This window comes from Protopterus annectens, chromosome 12.part0, assembly GCF_019279795.1.
Source record: "Protopterus annectens isolate FY-2018-M chromosome 12.part0, PAN1.0, whole genome shotgun sequence".
In the NCBI taxonomy this organism is placed as follows: domain Eukaryota; kingdom Metazoa; phylum Chordata; order Ceratodontiformes; family Protopteridae; genus Protopterus; species Protopterus annectens.
Window position 1 is genome coordinate 766,905,274 of NC_056746.1, and position 21,106 is coordinate 766,926,379.

The 21,106-nt window shown below is 37.8% G+C and overlaps 1 protein-coding gene across 2 annotated transcripts in view; it reads right to left on the bottom strand.

The window, feature by feature from the left end:
- The window catches only part of SCNN1G (sodium channel epithelial 1 subunit gamma), a 1,228,370-nt gene that overhangs the window by 287,291 nt on the left and 919,973 nt on the right, over nt 1-21,106 (bottom strand). For both annotated transcript variants that reach the window (XM_044089818.1, XM_044089817.1), the window contains 2 exons: nt 608-686; nt 470-527 (listed from right to left, as the gene is read on the bottom strand). In XM_044089818.1, coding sequence (XP_043945753.1) covers nt 470-527; nt 608-686 — 137 coding nt within the window. The remainder of the gene's footprint in view (nt 1-469; nt 528-607; nt 687-21,106) is intronic.

Sequence of the window (21,106 nt, forward strand, 5' to 3'; positions counted from 1 at the left end):
AGAGCTGAAAAATAAATACCATACTAAGCTGCATTTTAGATAAATCCATTACTTCTCAGTACAAACTGCTTGCCTGTTTTCTTTGAGTGAAATCTTCAGCAATAATCTTCTTCACAGAAAAAGCAAAAAACACATCTTTTGTAGGTAAGATGCTCCTCAAAGGGTACAAGTCATATGAAGGACATTATACACTGCATACTTCTACAATATATGGTGTAGGATGCCTTACTCTCTCCTGTGTTTCTCAGAATAACAACCTGTTAACCAACTGCTTTACATTTCAGTGAGGCAAGTCACCTCCCTCATAAAAGGAAACAGTGAGAAGCAAGACACTGAAGAGAACACAAGCCCAACTATAGGAAGAGGATATTAAAGTGGTTGTGTCAGGAGACAGCAATAGCTACAGAATGCAGGTACTTTAGAAGAGAGATCATTCAAAAAACATTTTCGTAGGAGATGAGCAATTTACCTCCGATGCTCCAGATGGCCACTGTGCTAAACTTTTTGTTATCTCAAAGTCCTTGGAACTGAAAGGCAAAAAAAAAATACTGTCAGCATTCTTATGTGGAAAAAAATGATGCCAGTGCCCCTTTAAATTAGAACATACTTGCAAGGTTCTTTGCACACATCCTGGCAAGGTAATCTCTCATTCACAAACTTGTCCTGGAGCTGGTAGTAGCAATAAACTGCAAAAACAAATATAAGGAATAACAGAGTTAGGATTAAAAAGTCAAAATGTGTACTCATTCTATAATGTTGCAACCCTGCATTGTTTTAGATCAATGGCTATTTAAAGAACAGGTACCAAGCTGTATTGTGCCAATCAGCTCTATCATTCTTTTTGTCAGTCACTGTTGAGGGATCCATCTTAGGGCACTGGATATTTATTACCTTCACAAATAACCTCCATAAAACCTCCATGCATGCATTCCTCATTTAGAACACTGATGACTCAACTCTCACCTGTGTAGTTTGCAATATGTCTAAACTCCGAACAGCTACCCAAGCATAGCTCTTAGCATCTTAGCACAAAGAATGTGGACAAAGGCCAAAAATGGGTACAAATTTTAAATATTGCTCTCAGACGTTGCCAGAATAAAAGGTTTTGTTTTATCATGCATTTTCAGAAGGGTATGAAATCTGAAACTTAAATGTTTGTGATTATTTAATGAATTCACACATTTTATGAGGAACAGACCAAAAATATGAGGCAAAACTCTGGAAATTCTGCAAAAATCTGGAGAGTTGAGAGGTATGTAACTAAGCATCCTTCTCTTCCATTAAAGACTGGGTAAACAGCTCCCAACTCTAAATCCTAAAAAAAAAACTGCTTCACATTACCTTTAGATCTCAACTGGACACCAATCTGAACTTCAAAATCAATTCCTCAAACAACAGACAGTTTCAAAAGGTTACACATAACAAATTGTTAGGTGAAAAGCTATTTTTTAAACAAGAAACATCTTTATTAAACCATCGCTTACTACATAGGCAATTGCACATTTATATATAACAATGAAAACAAACCACACCGACACAATCATAGTTGCAAAACTCGAAAAGTAAAAGAACCAAATACTAAGATATGTAAAAAAAATCCAGGCCACCTTGTAGAGGCAATACAGTCTTTATATCAAAATCACAAATACAGATATAAGCGCTTTCATCTACAAGCTAGACTTCATCAGATAAAAACATACACATCTGCTACCATTGCTTAAATAGCATTTCCCCTATACGTTGTCCAATTAACATTTAAAGGGAACACATTTAAAAATTCACATATACTAGTCATTCCTTTATACAATTCCTAACATACAATTCCTAAAATAACACTCAACAGTGTATTAAAACAAATACTTTTTACATCATATAGTAAAAATTCTTAATAGAATTACAAAAATATGTTTGCATAGATGTGCCAAGTTCATTCCCCCTAAAAAGTAAAATTATTATTAACATAACTTTTATCAAAATGTTTGTTAAGGACGTCAATACATCCCACATATTTATTTCACAACAAACAAGTTGTTAGATAAATATAATTTTTCTCAACACAAAGTTAACTTTTTTTATTATTGTGTTGTATAATATAAAACATGAACAAGACCATTCATATATTTTCTGCCTTGGATATTAAAACAGGCTTAATGGTTACATATTTGTTTAATCCAGGTGTAATAAAGGATTTTAATCTCAGCTGCCATTTCAATTCTTTGCCCAACAGGGCATTTTTGATATCTCCACCCTTAAAATTGTTTTCTATGATAGAATCTATAATACCAAATTTAAAACCATTATATGAAGGGCATACCAAAGAATGCTTGAATAAGGCACTCGTCTCTTTCCCTGTTCTTATGTCGTATAGGTGCTCATACATTCTGTCTTTTAGTGCCCTCTCAGTTTTTCCTATATAGAATGCATAGCATCCATCACATTTGGCCATGTATACTATCATCCTAGTTTTACAATTTCCCTTACGAAATCTGACCACGCTGTTTAAACCATTATTTAGTCTGATCCATGTTTCTCTGAAGATCATACTACATAAACTACAATTACCACAAGAAATGGTAGCTTTAGAAGAATTTTTATGACTCTCTCCTTGCTCGAATATTCTTTTAAAATTTTCCAGTTTTATATGTAAAATAAGGTTTGGATCCTACTACCCCATATACCTCCTTATTTATCTTACCTCTACAAGGTGGCCTGGATTCTTTTTACAATCTTAGTTGCAAGCATTTTATATCACAAACCATACTTGACACACTCCCAGTTACAAACATTATACATCACTTAAGTCTACCCAATCTTTCTCACTCAAACATTACACAGCTCATTTAAGTCCTGCCACCTTTTAAACCTCATTCCTCTCTTCTATGTATTGTTCCCACACTTCCCAGTTTTTCCTATTTGGTTTGCTCATACCCTTTTCTAATGATCTCAATTCCATTTGTTTTATCTCTGTTACTATATTCACTACTTCCAGTACTGTTGGTTTATATTTTGATTTCCATATTCTAGTAATTGCTTTTTCAGCAGCCACCATTATTATACACAGCAAGGCCTTATCATGTCTATGCAATTCCAATTTTGTATCATAGCTCAGAAAAATCATATCACTCGTCAAGCTAATCTGCCCACTCAGCATCTCTGACAGTGTATCTCACAGGGAATCCTTAAAGTCTACCAACTCACTGCACTCCCAGAAAATATGTTCCCAATTACCTTTTTCTTCCCCTTCACACCTACAACATTTGTTGTCTGCCCAAGGAAACATTCTCTGGAGTCTACTTCGGGTATAAAAATATCTATGTAAACATTTCCAGCAAAAATCCTAAATCTTGTAGATTTTATTGCATATTTGAGAATCGTACATATATCCTCCAATTGTTTCTTTGTGAAGTGCTTATCCAATCTCTCTTCCCAATCCTTTTTAACCTTCTCTGATTGATTCTTATAGTTATCATGGAATATTTTATATGCTGTATTGATTATTCTTTTTTTAATATTCTAGATTCTATTAAAAACTCTACCAGTGCTGGTCTTTCATTTAGAACCCCCATAATTCTTTCACTTTGCCTATACTCTGATATCAGTCCCTAATAGGGAAGGCAATCTTTAACCTGCAGTCTAAATAAATTCTTGGCGTCTTCCCATTCTATTATTATTCCTTCTCTAGTTATTTGCTCCCAATACCTTGGCTCCTTTGCCAGTTTTCTCCAATAAATTCCAGCTCCCTCTTGCCTATTGTCTGTATCCCTAATGGCAGTCATCCCTATAAGTAGAATTTCCTTTTTCCATTCCCATGTTCGTTTAGTTCTTAGAATACTTTTCATAGGTTGGTACTAGGCTATCAGACCCTAGGGCCTATACAAGCCTAGCCATAACAATTCCCTGGCTATTTCTTCCCACAATATGCACTTCTCTGGACCCCTGTCTAGCAGGGCGACTGATGTGATCCCCGGGGTGAATTTTCTATCTCCCATCCAATCGTCAAGGTTCCTTTTGAAGAGGGCCAAAGAGGCACTCTGCTTGACATGTATGGGCAGTCTATTCCAGAGTCTAGGGAGTCTCTGGGTCAGGAACCCATTCCCTCCAGCATGTTTTGTTCATTGTGATGACAAGGTTTAGATCCCTGGAGCATGTAGCTCTGAGGGATTGGGATTTCCTTAAGTGTGGCATGTCCAACAGCTCTGGGTTTGACATAGCTTTGTATGTTAGGCAGAGATTGTCTCTGAGTAGACGATATGTGACAGAGTATAGCTGGAGTTTTTTTTAGACGGTCAGCACAGGGCATCTGCTTTAGGCCTGTAATTCTTTTAATGAGGTATTTCTGCAGCCTTTCTAGTTGTTGTAGATGTCTTGAGAGGTACATACCAAACGGGGTGTTCTGCTACTTTATGGACATAATATTCTGTATGACTATTATTATTCTCCATAAAGGCCTGCATCCAAAATCCCAGTCTCTCCTTGTTTCTTGAGCTTCCCCCCTGTTTCATTATCATCCTTTTCCACTTTGAATTACAGTTTTCTACTTGTGCTATGTATAGAAGACTTAACTGTGTAGCTCTGTAATACCCCTTCAAATTGGGTAATCCCAATCCTCCATGTTCTACTGGTAGAATCAGCTTATCCCACTTGAGTCTTGCTGTCTTCCCCTCCCATATAAAATCCTTCAGCTCCTCATTAACTGCTAACCACTTCTCCTCTGGTTGATAAAAACATGCCTGACCTGTGTATAAGACTAAAGGGACTAAAAACATGTTAAAGTCTTGTATCTTACTATCCATATCCATATAACAAAGCTTCCATTTTCACAGTTATCTTTTGTTTAGCCTCTTCCCACATATCCTTAGCTGACACACTAGAATAATTTTTAATCCATACTCCTAAATACTTCATTTTATCATGTCCCCATAAATATGGGTATGCCTGAACCAGTTTATGTGTGAGTACATAAACACTGTTGCCATTGCTTTGGCTCATTAATTTTGTACCCTGAAAAGATCTGAAACTGTCTCAAAATGTTCCACAACACTGTAATGTCTTTTTCTGGTTTTGTTAGATATAAAATAATATCATCTGCAAATAAAGCTAGCTTTTCTTGACTACCATACCAATTATATCCTTGAATTTCTGACTCCCTTATTTTCTTTGCCAATGGTTCTAAATATAATACAAATAATAAAGAAGAAAGAAGACACCTCTGTCTGATTCCTCTGCTCAAGCAGAAATTATTAGAGAGGACCCCATCAACTTTAATTTTCGCCTTCGATCCCTTAGATATCTTCCTAACTGATCTTATAATTTTTTTCAGGAAATGCAAATGCTTCTACTGCCCTGTTCATTAATTCCCAATTTACTCTGTCAAATGCTTTCTCTGCATCAAGACCCACAACAACAATGATATTTTCTTACATTCTGCTTCTCTCTGGATCATCAATGTTCTGTTAATGTTGTCAAATGTTTGCCTCCCCACCACAAAACCACATTGATCAATATCTATCAGTTTTGGCATTACTTTTGCCATTCTTTTAGCCATTATGGACATGAACACTTCATGGTTTAGGATTGAAATGGGCCTGTATGAAGCTGGATCTAATGGATCTTTACCCACTTTAGGCATTACAGTTACCACTGCCTTCTTCCAGGATGGTGGTACTTCTCTCCTTCTCTTAAAATACTGTAAAAAAAAACTTCCAGATCTTTGTCAGTTTTTCCTCCTAGCTTCCAAACTTCTGCAGGAATACCATCTATAACTGGGGACCTGCCTGTGGATTGGTTATACATGACAATTTTTATCCCATCTCCTCCTATCCTAACCATTAGTAATTGAACCTCATCTACCTCTAACCTTGGCATATTTAATTTTTCCATAAACATTTCCATTTGTATCTCTTTTTAATTTTCATATTTCTCTGCTTTATAGAGACTCTCATAGAATTTCCAAAATATTTCTTATACCTCTACAGGATCTCATTACCTTCCTTGTTATAGGCTCCCTAAGTTTGGCAACAGCCCTTTCTACTTTCTGTTGCCTGAGTCTTTGTGCTAAAAGTTTTTGTGCTCTACTGTTATTATCAAAAAACAGTTGCTTAACAGCAATCTTTCTAAGCTTGTGCATATTATCAAGGTAATCCCTTATTTCTGCTTAGCAATCTGCAGTTGATCCTATTCTGTGAGATTCCCCCTATCCTGCAATACTTTAACATTTGTCAGTCCCTCTATATAATTCTTGTTACTACTTAATCATAGCTCCCTTTATTTTTATTTCCACTCTATTTTTAAACTCCAGCTTAATTTTATCCCACTCCCTACCTATATTTTCAGAATAAAGTTCTATCCTCTTAAATAGCTGCAGAATAATCTGCACTACCCATTTCTTAAATTCCTATCTTTTTAACAAATGCTGGGAAAGTGCCAGTGTCTCATTTTTATTTCATTACCCTGGGGTTTTATTTTAGTTATTATTGTCGCATGATCTGAAGTAGTTATTGGGTGCATGTCAAGACTTTCAATTAAATGCACACGTTCCTGTGAAATTTAAATTCTGTCTAGCCTAGCCCAGTTTTAGTATCTTGGGGAATAATATATAAATTCAGTCTGAATTTCTATTACTGAATTCACATCTTCCATGCCAAATATTTTCATAAATTTCTTCAAAAATCTTACCTCCTTTGTTATATTTTCCTTTCTGCCCCCCCCAAACACATTTTTACTGCTGCAAATCAAATTAAGGTCCTCACCTATAACTAATATTCCTTGCTGAAAACTGATTATTTCGCCCAGAATTTTCTTAAACTCCATTACAGCAGTTTTAGGTGGAATGTAAATACATGCCAGTAGCCCCTTAGCACTACAAATCTGCCATTATTATCTGTTTTATCCTCTTCTATCACTATTGGAGCTCCTCTCGCAATTAATATAAGTAGTACTGTTTTTCTTTGTCCCAGGTATTCCACTGAATAACCTTCCTGAAAACCTTTTTTATCAAATTCCCATTTTCATTTCTTTCTAAGTGTGTTTCCTGTAAAATAGCTATTTGCACTCTACATTTTAATATAGTTCACTACTCTTTCTTGTTTGTATTTATCTGTGAGGCCATTTACATTTAAAGACATTAATGAAAGCATCACTGTATTAAAAACTTTTTATTCCCACCTGTTATGTATAACACCTTTTTTATTAAATGTCAAGTTTCTGCTTTTGTGCTACATGCATACACATTGTTTGGCAGGTTGAATGTTTATACAGTTGTTTCTTGTCACATCCATTTGACCCCATGTCACATCTTATAAAACATTTTGTTTTAATGAAAGCTTTCAAACAAAAAAACAAACAGACACGCCCCTAATACCCCCTAAAACCTATTAACTTAATACTAACACATAAAACTATGTACACCTTCAAATATTGATGTTTTGCCCTCTTAATAAGAACAGAAGTCCCAAACTGGCAGCCACTCTCACAGACTTGAGTTAAGCTAAATGAAATGTTATCCATGCTAAGACACATGGTGCAGCCTGTGCCTCTACTAAATGTTGATTGGTTCTGTCTTATCTTTATAGCTCTCCCAGCTGGGAAAACCCCTTAAAGTTTTCAGAGAACATTAACTACCACAGGAAAGCTCCTGAATGCTTTCAGAGAACATTATCTACCTTGAGAAAACCCCTGAATACTTTCCGAGAACATTATCTCCTAGCCAATTTCTCTTTTCTTCCCCCCCCCCGGCCAATCACTCTCCACCAGACTGTAGCCAGTTTCTTTTATCAGACTGTCTCCATGGAGACATGAGAAACAGGCAGCCAGTTTCTCTTTATCAGAATGTTTCGATGGAAACATGAATACCAGCTGCAGAATTGTTACTTAGCATACATGTATTTGCTAGAAAAAGACTCATAATATTCAATGTTCTTTTTCATTTACTTGATCTCTCTTAAAACCTGTTACTAAATCAATCTAAGGTCTTTACTCCAGTCATTCCCTCAGGCAAAAATGAGAAAAAGCAAATACATTTTTCTTTTACCATGGTTTTTAGCCAGTTTATTTATTTATTTTTACATTACAGTGCCTACATTTTTAAAAACTGAAGAAGAAAGAGAGAAGAAGGCAGAAAGAAAAGAAGAAATAAGGAACAGCAGCATCTGTTTACAATCCCCATTACACTTGCAACTAACTGAAAAAACTTTACTTATAGCATGTAAAGAAAACCATATGCCACACAATTAGTACTAATTGAGAAAAACAACATTTTTACTATTTTCCAAACATTAATTACATGAAGTAGGGCATATGCTTTAGAGTCCCCCGCAAGTCCAACAAATTCTGAAAAAGTCCAATATTTCCAGATTTTATTGTTCTGTCATATTTCACAAATATAATTATTGCATTGTAATCCCATATTAAGTTAATGACTTTATTACTGTTCATCTCTGAAATCCTGTCTCTGCTTCATTTCTAATGTACTCTCAATTCTTCTAGTTAGCTCTCATGCTCCCTTCCTCCTCTCCAATATTTTCCATAGAAAATTTAAAAAAAGGCTTCAGAGATACAATCCTTTTGTGGTCCTTATTACCAGAAGAACAAGAAACAGAATCTCCTTCTGTTTCACAGCTTTTTGTTGGATAAACCTTTGTACTTCCTCCATAGAATGTACTTAATCAAAAATTATTTTGTTCCTCCAGGGAAGAATACCCTGAAGACAGCTGGGTACAGCAGTATGAGATTCACACCCGCATCTCGACATTCCTTGAATAGTAGAATACATTTGCTCCTCTTCTGTGTGGTGTACAATGCATAATCTTTCTCCACAAACACTCTGCTGTTTCCCATTTTTAGTACTTTGTCCCTCTTCCGCAGTTTTGTCAGAATCAACTCCTTCTGCTGGTAGGATTGCAGCTTTACTAGTAAAGGTCTAGATTGCTTTCTTATAGCCAGGTTTGGAGCATACACACAATGTGCCCTTTTAACTAACAACTCCTGCTGTGGAATACCAGTCCAGTTGCTTATTTGGGCTTTCATAAAATTATTGCAGTCTGTTCCTTCCATCTTCTCATGTATAACTGAAAATCTCAGGTTTTCCTGCATGCTCTGTCCTCTAATTCTATTATTTTTTTAAACATCTCTTCCACAGCAGTCTCATATTCAGCCAGCTTTGTCTTTATTTCAACCTCTGATTTTTGCAGTTTTATCATTTCATCTGAATATCTGTTTAAAGCTTCTTCTATTTTTCCAGACTTTTGTTGTTTGTGGTGATATACTCCATTAGTGTTTTGTTTATTTTAACCAGGTCTGCATGCAATTGTATTATATTTTCCTGTAGGTAACTGGAAGACATGCCTAAAGGTTGCATTGCTCTTTCTTCCTCACTTTTTGTAGCTGATTTTTTTCCAGGTCTTCCATATTTCTTTCTTCCTGACATCCAGGAAGTGCATTTACAAGCCAGTTACTGAAATTTACCCCGAAACAAAAGTGTACTGACCTTCTCTGCTGAGTTTCTGTTTTCACACTAGGAGAGCTAAAACTGAGCTGTTACTCAATGTGCAGCCATCTTGAAAGTCTATGAAATGTTAAAATTTGAGCTGCCTATGCATGAAGTAATCAAAAAAACACATCAAAAACTTGAAACATTATGTCAAAAAAACCCCAGCATCTCACTCAACCTATCTACTACCAACACTAATTTATGCTTTCCCTATACTTGTAAATGTCTACGCCAACTAAATCTCTAGGCTACAACAAAATTGCCAGATTTGTCTGTAACCTCCCCTACAGGGTTCATTATTGCAATGCCCTCAAAAAACTTAACTGGCTAGAATTATCTTATCACCTCAGCAACTGACAACTAGTTGTTGGTCACAATCTTATACATGAACTTAACAGGTACCCCAGCTTAAAAAGTACTCTCCAAAGCTACCTACCTTCCCCAGAAGCTTACACTCAACAAACAAAGCCATACTATCCACTCACAAAACTAATAAGTCAGCAGTGGAAGCCATTTATTCCATTTACATCCTCAAACTATACAACTCACTACCTCTACCATTAAGGATCAATGATAACATATCCACTTTCAAAGATCAACTAAAAACATTTCTCCAGGCTAACTCTAATACAAACAACCCTTTCCCTTACCACAGCTTTCCTACATCTCTCTCAGCCACCAAAATACTTAGGCCTTAGGAACAATGAAGACTCAGTTGTAAATAAAATGGACATAGTTTAAGTCTTTTGTAGCTATTGATATACTCTCTCCTTTTAGACTAACAGTTTTTTTTAACGAAACTGCCTACAACTAACATTGTTATGCCTATAAAGTACTATTTATCAGTCTACGCCTTAAAGGTACATCACCCTACAGCAACGTGAATATCTTAAGCTCCCACTTTAATACAGGTATCCCTGTGTTTACTGCTGTTCCACTACAAATGTTTCTATATAATATATTCCATTTATTTATTTATTTTACTTAACATTTGTTTACTAGGAAAGTCAGACTGGGATAATACCCATTTTCAGAGGAGATCCAGGGAGAAAAGCTACTCATCGACATAATATGGTTCCACTTAAAGTTATTACAAAACCTATTACAGAAGAATGACATATTAATTAGGTAAAAATTCAGTTCACACAGTGGGACCCTATACATATATAGTGCAAGTATTTGTACAGATATAACAAGTTGAAAAAGAACACGGTCAGTAGTTAAAGTATTCACAAGCTACAGTTCATAAAAATAACAATCACACTGAATATAACCTTTGGAACAGCGATGACTAGATAATACAGCTTGGGCAAAAATATATTTGTCCTTTATCTAAGAAATGGATTTCACTAATCCCTTCTCTTCATACACAAAGTTTGTTGGGGTGGAAGGAGCGAGGGACTAGTTCAGCCTGGGGTAGTGCAGGAGCAGAGCCAAGTTTTATTTAGGTAGACTTTTAAAAGTTGTTTGAAGTTAGAGATGTTAGAGGTTAGACACTGATTTAATTTGAAGAATGACAGAATTTCATTTTTTTAGCAACAGAGTACAAATCGAGACCTTGGCCAGGGGATCTGTGCAGTTTACATACGCTGAGGCATACCACTGTGATTGCACAAGTGTGAATGCATTGTACCAGTGCGATTGTACCACTGTAAATGCATTCTTTTAATCAATATTCTTTTACATAATGTAAAACAGTTCACTGCAAACCAGTACCTCAGATCTAGTGAAAAATCTCTCCTCTCCTCTCCATCACCAAGGCCAATAATAATGCAGGGAAAGCACTATTCCCACACCATTGCCAGAAATTGCAACTCTCTACCCCATTCTGTGTCCACTGCCCCTTCCATCTCTATATTCAAAAATTCCCTCAAATCACATCTCCTTAGTACCTGGTTATGTCCCCGTATCACATAAGCTTATCAATGCTGCTATTAACTCTCCAAATTGCTCTCTGATCACCTGCATACTTGTTCATTTGAAAAGTTGAACTTTTAACTGTAGAATTTACTTAATATATTTTCTTCTCTTACCAATGTATAACTGACATTGTCATTTTACTTATTTTCTATACCACCATTTATTTGGAGTGTTTTTAGTTATTTCTTGTTACATTACTATGTTTACCATATATGCTGTAACCTGTTTACATCTTATTTGTGTATTATACTTGCTGTACTGTTTTTGTACAACTAGATGCCGGAGCTTTTCTCCCTGGGTCTCTGCTGAAAATGGACCTGGCCCAGTCGGAATTTCCCAGTTAAATGTAAAATAAAATAAATAAAATAAAACATACTACTGTTTATAATTGTCTAATAGTGCACTGTCAAAGATGGCACTTACTTTTAATTTACCCATGTTAATTTACATTGTATCTTGTACTTATTGTACCAATAGAGCTTTTCTCCCCGGGCATTCACTGAAAAAGCGTTCTACATGCAGTCAGTCTTCCATGGTCAACAAATTTTAAATATATCAATAAATAAATAAATAAATAAATTACTTCCTAAACACTAATGTTTACTATTTTTTACTGTACAAAGTAGTCAGACACAGTTTTAGATATCAGTAAATAAAGGCACTAAAATGTTTCAACTGATGTGCTTCACTGGTACAGCAGGATAGGACCTGAACATAAATGAAGCAAATTCAATAGTTGGATTCATATAGTTATTTCAGGACCAGCTGTATAAATCCCAATATATCACAGCCAATGAGCTGCCAGTACTCTAAAGTCACTGCAACATTCTCGGTGAAATAAAGCAACCTCAGAATTTATTAGAATTACAATGGTGGAGGCAGTTTATCCTTGCATAGAGGCCGCAGTGAAACAAACAAATCGTCAATGGCCCAGACGTTAAGAGACCAGTCACCAAAAACAACCCATCAAAAGACCACATACTTTGAAAATGTACAATAATAGTATGAAAAAACGCTTCCTCTACTCCTGGGAATAACCCCACTTCAGTCACTGAAGGAAGAAAGCAGCAGCGTTGATCATTAGATGACACAGGACTTTGATGAATGTGACTTGATAAATTGTACCTCAATGGCTGGTCCCACAAAAAAAGTGACCTGTAGCACTGAGATGTGAGTAATATGAGACTTCAGTACTGCCCTTTAGAACAATTTACTGCATACTGTCAATCTTTGTGAAGGCATTGTTCATAAAAGTATTCAACAGAATTACTGCGGACACATTTTCAGTTGGCTGATGTGTTTCAATAGCTATCTATACTTTACTTCTCTACTTATACCTTAGTATGTTACAAGCAACGAAACCATTAAAAAGAACAAAAAGATGAAAGTTTTCCAACTCAGTAACAAAGAAAAATTTAAATATATAACTAGATTAAGGTATGTTAGATGAAATAAGTTTTTGTTAACAGATGTTGTAAAACAATCAAGCACGGTACTAGTCCTAATTATTCAAGGTACAGAAATTCAAAGTTAAGGGGTCTGCTATGGAAAGGAATGTATTCCAGAACCCTTTAGGCATATATTAAGGATCACCAACAGCTGTATGATGACTCAGTGGAGTCATCAGGATGAGTTACAGGATGTTAAATTTTTTTTAAGTTGGCAAGAACACAAACTACGCATTTTGCCATCTGTGGTGACAATACACTCAACAAGATGGGACTAGTATGATAACCTGAAGAGATTTCCATTTGCCAAAAGTGTGACAAGTCCTCCATAGAGTCACTTGCAGCAGTCCAGTCTAGAATCAGCTGCAGCAGTCTAGCCATGATGAGAGCAGAGCATGCATAACCACTGCAAAGTTCTACAAAGGAACAAGTGCATGTTTAACCACTGCAAAGTTTTACAAATGAACAAGTGCATGTATAACTATTGCAAAGTTTTCAAAGGAACAAGTGCGTGTATAACCACTGCAAATTTCTACAAAGGAACAAGTGCATGTACAACCACTGCAAAGTTCTACAAAGGAACAAGTGCATGTATAACTACTGCAAAGTTCTCAAAGAAACAAGTGCATGGATAACCACTGCAAGGTTCTACAAAGGTACAACTGCATGTATAACCACTGCAAAGTTCTACAAAGGAACAAGTGCATGTATAATTACTGCAAAGTTCACAAAGGAACAAGTGCATGTATAACCACTGCAAAGTTCTCAAAGGAACAAGTGCATCATGCATGTATAACCACTACAAAGTTCAACAAAAGAACAAGTGCATGTATAACCACTGCAAAGTTCTCAAAGGAACAAGTGCATCATGCATGTATAACTACTACAAAGTTCAACAAAAGAACAAGTGCATGTATAACCACTGCAAAGTTCTACAAAGGAACAAGTTACTTTATTTTGATAATGTTTCTTTTTCTAATCTACATCTCCAGGTTATACACCCATAATGGTTCATACTATCCTAGGGGTCTCTTGTCTCCAGCACTAGTATAAACATTTTTATGTCATAATGTACTTACTGCTTCAGATAAAGAATTCTCATTGCTACAGGTTACAATTATGTTACTACATTTCAAGTGAAAACTCAATGGCTAAGTGATAGAGACTATTTAGTAGAAAAGGAGTTCCCTGAACCCACTACCAGTACAAATGGGAATCTGGTCAAACTTATAAACACTGCTTCATTTATAAATAAAAACTGAAAAAATCCTTAATGCTCAATCCAAAAACTCAAAACCTGACTCAGAATTCTGAACTAAATTTAATCAACTCAAAGGACAGTCTATAAAAGAACTATTATCCAAACTATTTTCAATACACTCAGCACTTTTTAGATTTGGAAAACCAATTGCTCAGTAAGTTGGCTAAATGGAGTCCAGTTCTTTCCATATTTCTAGCTAATATACTTAAAATAGATGAGCCAAGGAACTCTATACACTCTACATAAAATAATAAGATTTATACTAATTCTGAATAATTCATAGCATTGTTTATGAATGCACATAAAATTGGATATATTTATTTATTTAATTAATTTTATTTTGCATTTGTTTACCGGGAAAGTCTTACTGAACACATGTCCCTTTTCAGTGGAGGCCCATTGAGAAAAGCTCCAGAAATAAAGTACATAGAAAATAATGGTTGAATACATAATTACAGTAACTGTAATTATTTCAAAAAGACAGTTACTGAGTGAATACCAAGCACAGTATTGAAGTATACAGGTACAGACGCACAGTAAATATATACATACAATTATGTACAGTTAATAGAAAAATAACAGAAAAACTATTTATTGAAAGCTGACTACAACCTCCTAAGGGAGGGTATCAGTAGCTTCACACCATCGTCCAGAAGATGCAGACAACTATGCTGAACAGTACACCAGTATACAAGCACCTGTACAACTGCATGGACTCAACTATACCCAACAGAACTAAAACCTGCTCCTCAAGGAAACATAAACCTGTCTGGTGGACATCCTCTCTCAACAGGCTTTACAACAAAAGGAAGAAACTGTTGTCCAAGGGTAAAAAGGAACAAATTTCAAATTGGAAAAACTACCTCCTCAGCCTCAACAAGCAAATTAGATCACTAGTGAAAACCTCCAAAACCAATTATGAATTAAAACTAGCCTCTGAAAAAAAGGGAAACCACAAAACCTTTAGTTATGTCAGGAACCTCCATGGCAAAGCCCAGGTTTGATCCGAATTAGTAGTTAACAGTACCACTTACACTGATCCTGTTGACTTAGCCAACCTGCTAGCAGGTATGTTTTAGCACACACCTCACCCCTCATCCCCCCAAAGGCCCATTCAACATCCCCGATACTTGTCCTGCATCTCACATCTCTATAGATCAAGTGTTAAAAGCCTTATCAGAGGCAAAGAACACAGCTTCCATGGGACCTGATAGTATCCCATGTTGTATTCTACACCATCTCCAGCAAGAACTAGCTTTGCCATTGAGCACCCTATTCAACCACAGTATAAGTACAGACTGGAGAACTGTCATTGTCATCCCCTTGCGCAAAGGTGGTGCCACTACTGACCCTGGAAACTAGTACCCCATTAATTTGCCATTCTGATCTGTAAAGCCATGGAGTGTATTGTTATGGATCTCATAAACAAGGACAAATGCAATCTCCAAGCACTTGACCCCACCCATTTCAGATTCATCAAGGGCAGATCTTGCCTGCTGAATCTGGTTAACTTCTTTGAGACTGTCACCAAGGCCTTGGATGAGGGAAAGTCAGTACATACAGCTTACCTTGACTTGGTCATGGCCATTGACACAATCCCCCACTCGGGCATCATCGAAAAACTAACACAACTTGGCATAAATCCCTATCTCATCAGGTGGGTGGCCAACTGGCTCACGCATAGGACCCACAAGGTCAAAATAAGTGCCTCCACCTCTGACAGCAGACCTGTCACTAGTGATGTTCCCCAGGGATCTGTCCTGGGAACCCTGCTGTTTGGCATCTACTTCTCAGAGGTCCAGGTGAAGACAAAAGGCCTGTGGCTGACCACGTTTGTGGATAACTGTAAGTTGGGTGCTGTCATTGACTCCCAAAATGAAGTTAACATACTGCAAGAGGGTCTCACAGGACTAAATGACTGGTGCCAAAGTCATAGCCTTAAGTTAAAAGCAAAAAAATGTATTATCTTACCACTCAGCAAAAACACAGCCCCTACTAATTACCACATCAGTGGTAACACCTATACCAACTGGAAAGGCCACAGAAATACCTCACAAAGAGAATCCATGGCCTCCAACACCTGTCCTATGTGGACAGGCTCAAATCACTATCACTCTACTCAGTATCGTACAAATTGCTCAGAGGTGATCTGTGTCTACAAGGCAATATCGGACCCTGCCCCTACTAGAGATGCTCCATATCCATAAGTCTAACGTCTTGCACATTACCCACTCAAAAGGCCTAAATCTAATATGCAACATCAACAAAACCTGCTGGAGAGACAGATTTATCTCCCACAGGCTGCCCCTTCTTTGGAATAGACCTCCCATACATGTCAGAGTACCTTGATGGCCCTCTTCAAGCACATCCTTGATGAGTGGATAGGAAACCACAAATTTGTCCCAGGGGTTCCACCTGTGTCTCTCACTGACAGGGGTGACAGGTGCTGACTGAGGTTTCTTTTTTGGGGATAAACTCTTGGCTAGACTTGTAAGGACCCCAGGGCCATTAGCCTAGTAAACTCCTATGAGCCTATGATCCTATGAACAATTCTGTGAACTTGGCATGTGTGCATGCCTCAGTGCAGATCTGCACTGCACAAACATGCACAGAAGCACCAAGATAGAAAAGACAGTTCATATATACAAACAGAAGGTAAGCTGCGGAAGGAAGTAGGGGACATAAAAGGAAGGTAATAAGGTTAGGGTATGCAATGCCAGGGGAGCTGCTGACATATTGGAAGAGGAGCAGCACAATGAAAAAAGAGACATTTGACAAACAGAGGGAAGACAATGGTGATGAGGAAGATTGGACAACAAACAAGAGTGGACATAGACACAAAAGCGATGGGGGAGACACATATACTATCAATACCTTACAATGCTCATCTGGTACAAGTTGAAAATGGACAGTACATAATTAGGAGCAGGTGGAGTATGTATTCACCACAGTGAAGCTGAGTGACAATTGTACATGTACAGGTGTGTGAGAAGCAACTACAAGGTGACACATATTAGCAAGTAAATATATAAGAAACTAGACACAGAAGTATGTCAGTGTTAGTGGTGGAAGAAGTAGCACACTTACTTTTGGTGCAGAGGGTTATAGGTTCTGTTCCCATACCTGGTAGATAGATTTCTAACACTGCTCCTAAGTGGGTCTTTCTTTGAATGAGATGTTAAATCAAGGTCCAATCTGTTTGAGTTGGTGGTAGATGTAAAAGATCCCACGGCTGAGGCTCTGGCCATACTTCCCCTAGTAGTATAAATACCACCTTGCATTTCCCCTGAAAGGAAGCCAGTACCATAGTGGGACTAACCTGGTCAGCAAACACTAAATAAAATAAATGTACATTTTGTATATCTCAAATTAGACATGCAAATCTATAAATAACAGTATCTATAAATATCTGTATTGATCTGTATGACATTTACACGTATTTATCTCTATAAGTAAGTACTTTTTAAAATTTGTGAAAAACAAAACAAAAAAAAAACAGATGTACTTGCCCATATGCCTAGAGAGTGATTCTACTCCCCCCAGATACTTTTCCATACTTCCCACTCTGGCATTATAAGCTATGGGAGAGAGAGAAAGCATACTTTGGGTGCAATGATATCCAAACTGCCAGGGAATTCAATATTAAGTAGAAACAAAATAAAAAGTTATAGTACATTTATGCAGCTCTCTCACTGACCTTGTCTTTCTCTTGGCACAGAAGGTCTGGATAACACCTCTTCAAATCACTATAGTGGTGCTTGTCCTGCTTGCATGCCTAGTAACAGATAATCTTCACAACCATATAGCACACCACCATCCACCCATGGTGCATCTACTAATAAAGGCATTTCTCATGGACAGGGTTGTGAATGGAATGCCAAGCCATTTACCATGGACACAACTACAGCTCTCAGTGCCTCATATACTCACAAACCCAGTGACAGTTCCCATCTCAAATCCTGTTATAATAATCCTCTCTAGTCTCCTCCTCATACTCAGGAAAGGGTGGCTTCCATCACTGCCCTTTTGAGACAGTGTCAGGCATCCACTTTATACTGGGGACCCTGACACGAAGCCCACAGCAAATGTTCCTGGGGGTTTATAACAGCAAGTACAGAAAATTTTTTATTTCTTGGGTGCAGGTGTCAGCCCTCAGAAGCAACAGCCATTCTGTAGATCCCCAACCAGACAGTTAAGACAGACATCTTGTTGTCATGCCCATGTCCTGTTACAAAATTTGTCATGCAATGACAGGTAATTCAGTAGGCAGGTGAGTGGCTGGGTTGGTAATAGATCATGTCAGTTTTTAAATAGTGCAACAGAGTACTAGAGGTGTGAAATATGGCAATTACTTTTGTGCAACAAGGCATATGCTTCGACAATGATGTATTTGTACTCTAGGATGACTCCAGCCTTCATAGGTTGGGGATTGAAGTTGTAAAGTAACCCTAATCACTTTCCACACTCCCAAGCATGTGCAAGTGTGTGCACAGCACTGTTTAGAACTTTCCAATAAGGTCTGCAAAATGACATGATGTGCAGATTGACCAATTCTGAAACATTCACAAATTAAGCCCTCATTTGCACAATCATCACATGTAGAAGCCTGAATTTGCTTGATGTGTTAGAAGGCTGCAAAGATCCTCATTGAGTTATGGAAGAATGTGCAGAGTTACAGCTGGAAGACAAGCTAAGGGTAATTTCAGGAAAAAAGACTGGAGTATTGATTTCCAGGTTGCTGAAGGTATCTGCACTTTCTTTGAAAGTACTCCTTGCAAAATTAGGTACATCAGTTGTCATGTTTGCAAGTACCTGGTAAGGAAATTTATGAAAAGTTTGCTTAGGACCCTAACAGAATGTTATGCACAAGGAATAGCACTGTTGCTTAGGGACACACCCAGCAACAATTCTGCACTGCATGTCTTCATGGAACAGACCAGCCCTGAGACAGGAATGGCAAACATATTTACAGATACACAGGATATGCATGCACCAAATTTGTTTGGTTTTGGAGGGTGGAGATCTGTCAGTATGTTCATCTGCAAGCTATAAGAGTGTGTGTGTTGTGGTCTCTTTTTTTGTGAGTGAGGGGTTGTTTTCAATGGCACTTATAAGACTGACAGTGCTGGAAGGTATGGGTGGATTCCTATGTATGAGATTAAAACTCTCAGCATGACATACAGTAAAGGAGGTACTAAGTGACATATTGAGAATACAGGGATAGTCCATACTGCCATCGCTACACACTGCTTTTCCTACCCATACACTATGTCTTGCAAGGGAAACTGAGGGAAAAGGAGAGTCTTTACAGACAAAAAAGTTGGAAAGGCAAGTTCTCTAATATGGAGAAAGTGGTACTACTGGAGGCCCCCTTTCTCCATGGCTGATGGTTCTTTGGGCAGTATGCTGCTGACTGGCCATGGCTATGCATAGCAAGATCTTGTGGCAGATATCAATGTTGTTGGTGGCCAACATCACAAATATGAGCAGTTGCAGTGTAGGACCACCAGCATTACCCATGATGAAGAAATACAGGTTATCTCCCGTGGACAGGAATTCAGGGAGATGTGGGCATTGGTTGAGCCACCTCTTAAGGATATGGAGGAGTTTCTGGCCTCTGTAAAAGAATCAGCAATCTCCTCATATTCCCACTGTGTGGTGTCGGACATCAAAGCTGAGTTGCAGCCTACCCAAAGAATATCCTTTGGAGATGTCCCAAGTGTGTATTGCCACACATGTTTTTACTTAGATTTACTGTGCACTTTGCTACTACATACTATACATCATAATAATGCTGTGTGTTCCAGATAATATAGGCACATCAGGGTACAACCACTGTGGACAGCTGCATGAGGCAAATTATCCTTATGTACTATTGCTAGGCAATGTAGCTTTTAATCTGCTCTGGGAGTATGCTAGATGGGGTGGTTTATACTTACACTGGGCTTTATGCTTTGCTGTGTGCACAGCTAAATCTTTATCTGGTACCATCATCATGGAACTTTAATTGCTTGATGTGGGGGATTATCTGCCTTTGAGGAAGATGAAGGTGATGATCCGCTGGCATGGTCAGTCTTTACACTCATGAACAGTCAACAAATACACAGTACATAAGCAGGACAGGTTACTGTGGATGCTCAAAGTCAGGGCATTGTGACACCCCTATAGACTAATCATTAATGATTGCTTGAAGCTTCCACTGGGTGAGGGGGTGAACACAGTGGGTGCTGATGCTAGTTGCAGACACTGATAATACCCTCCCTGTGAACTAGTTGTTTCAATAGATGTGACCCAATGAATGTGCCAGTCCATCATGGAAGCAAAGGCTAGTACCACCACAGGCATTTTCGAGGTGATATGGATAATTCATGGTGAGGGATGACCTCCAGGAGTGCATGTTCCACATATGTGGCTCTTTTAATAAAATTAATCCCACAATGGCTCTTGTTTTCATGTTGCAGAGCAGGTGCCATTCACATGTCTTACCCATCATTTCATTCACAGATGGTAGCTTTCTGGCCATGGATGGCAAGGTCACAGTCACGCAGTGCTAGCATTTCAATGACAACATCAGTTATGGAGGTATGTACAGCCTGACAGGGAAATTCTGGGGTCATGCAAGTCATTACAATTGCATGCCTAGTAACATACTACCCATGTAAATACTGGTAGAGGCATCTGCCATGTGTGGGGCTGTGTGGATGGAATGCCCAACTATCTACCATGGATGCTCCGGATCTGCCTAGTAGATCTAGTTACAGTGCTTAAACTACTATGGAGGCTTTGTTCCAGTACATACAGACACAAACACACACACACACACACACACACACACACACACACACACACACACACACACACACACACACAGCAGTACAGCCCTCAGTACCTCACTCATACATCCAGTGACAGTGGCCCATCACAAAGTCTTTTCCAATAATCCCCTCCAGTATCCCTCTTATGCCCATAATGCAATCATACTTTTGTAGT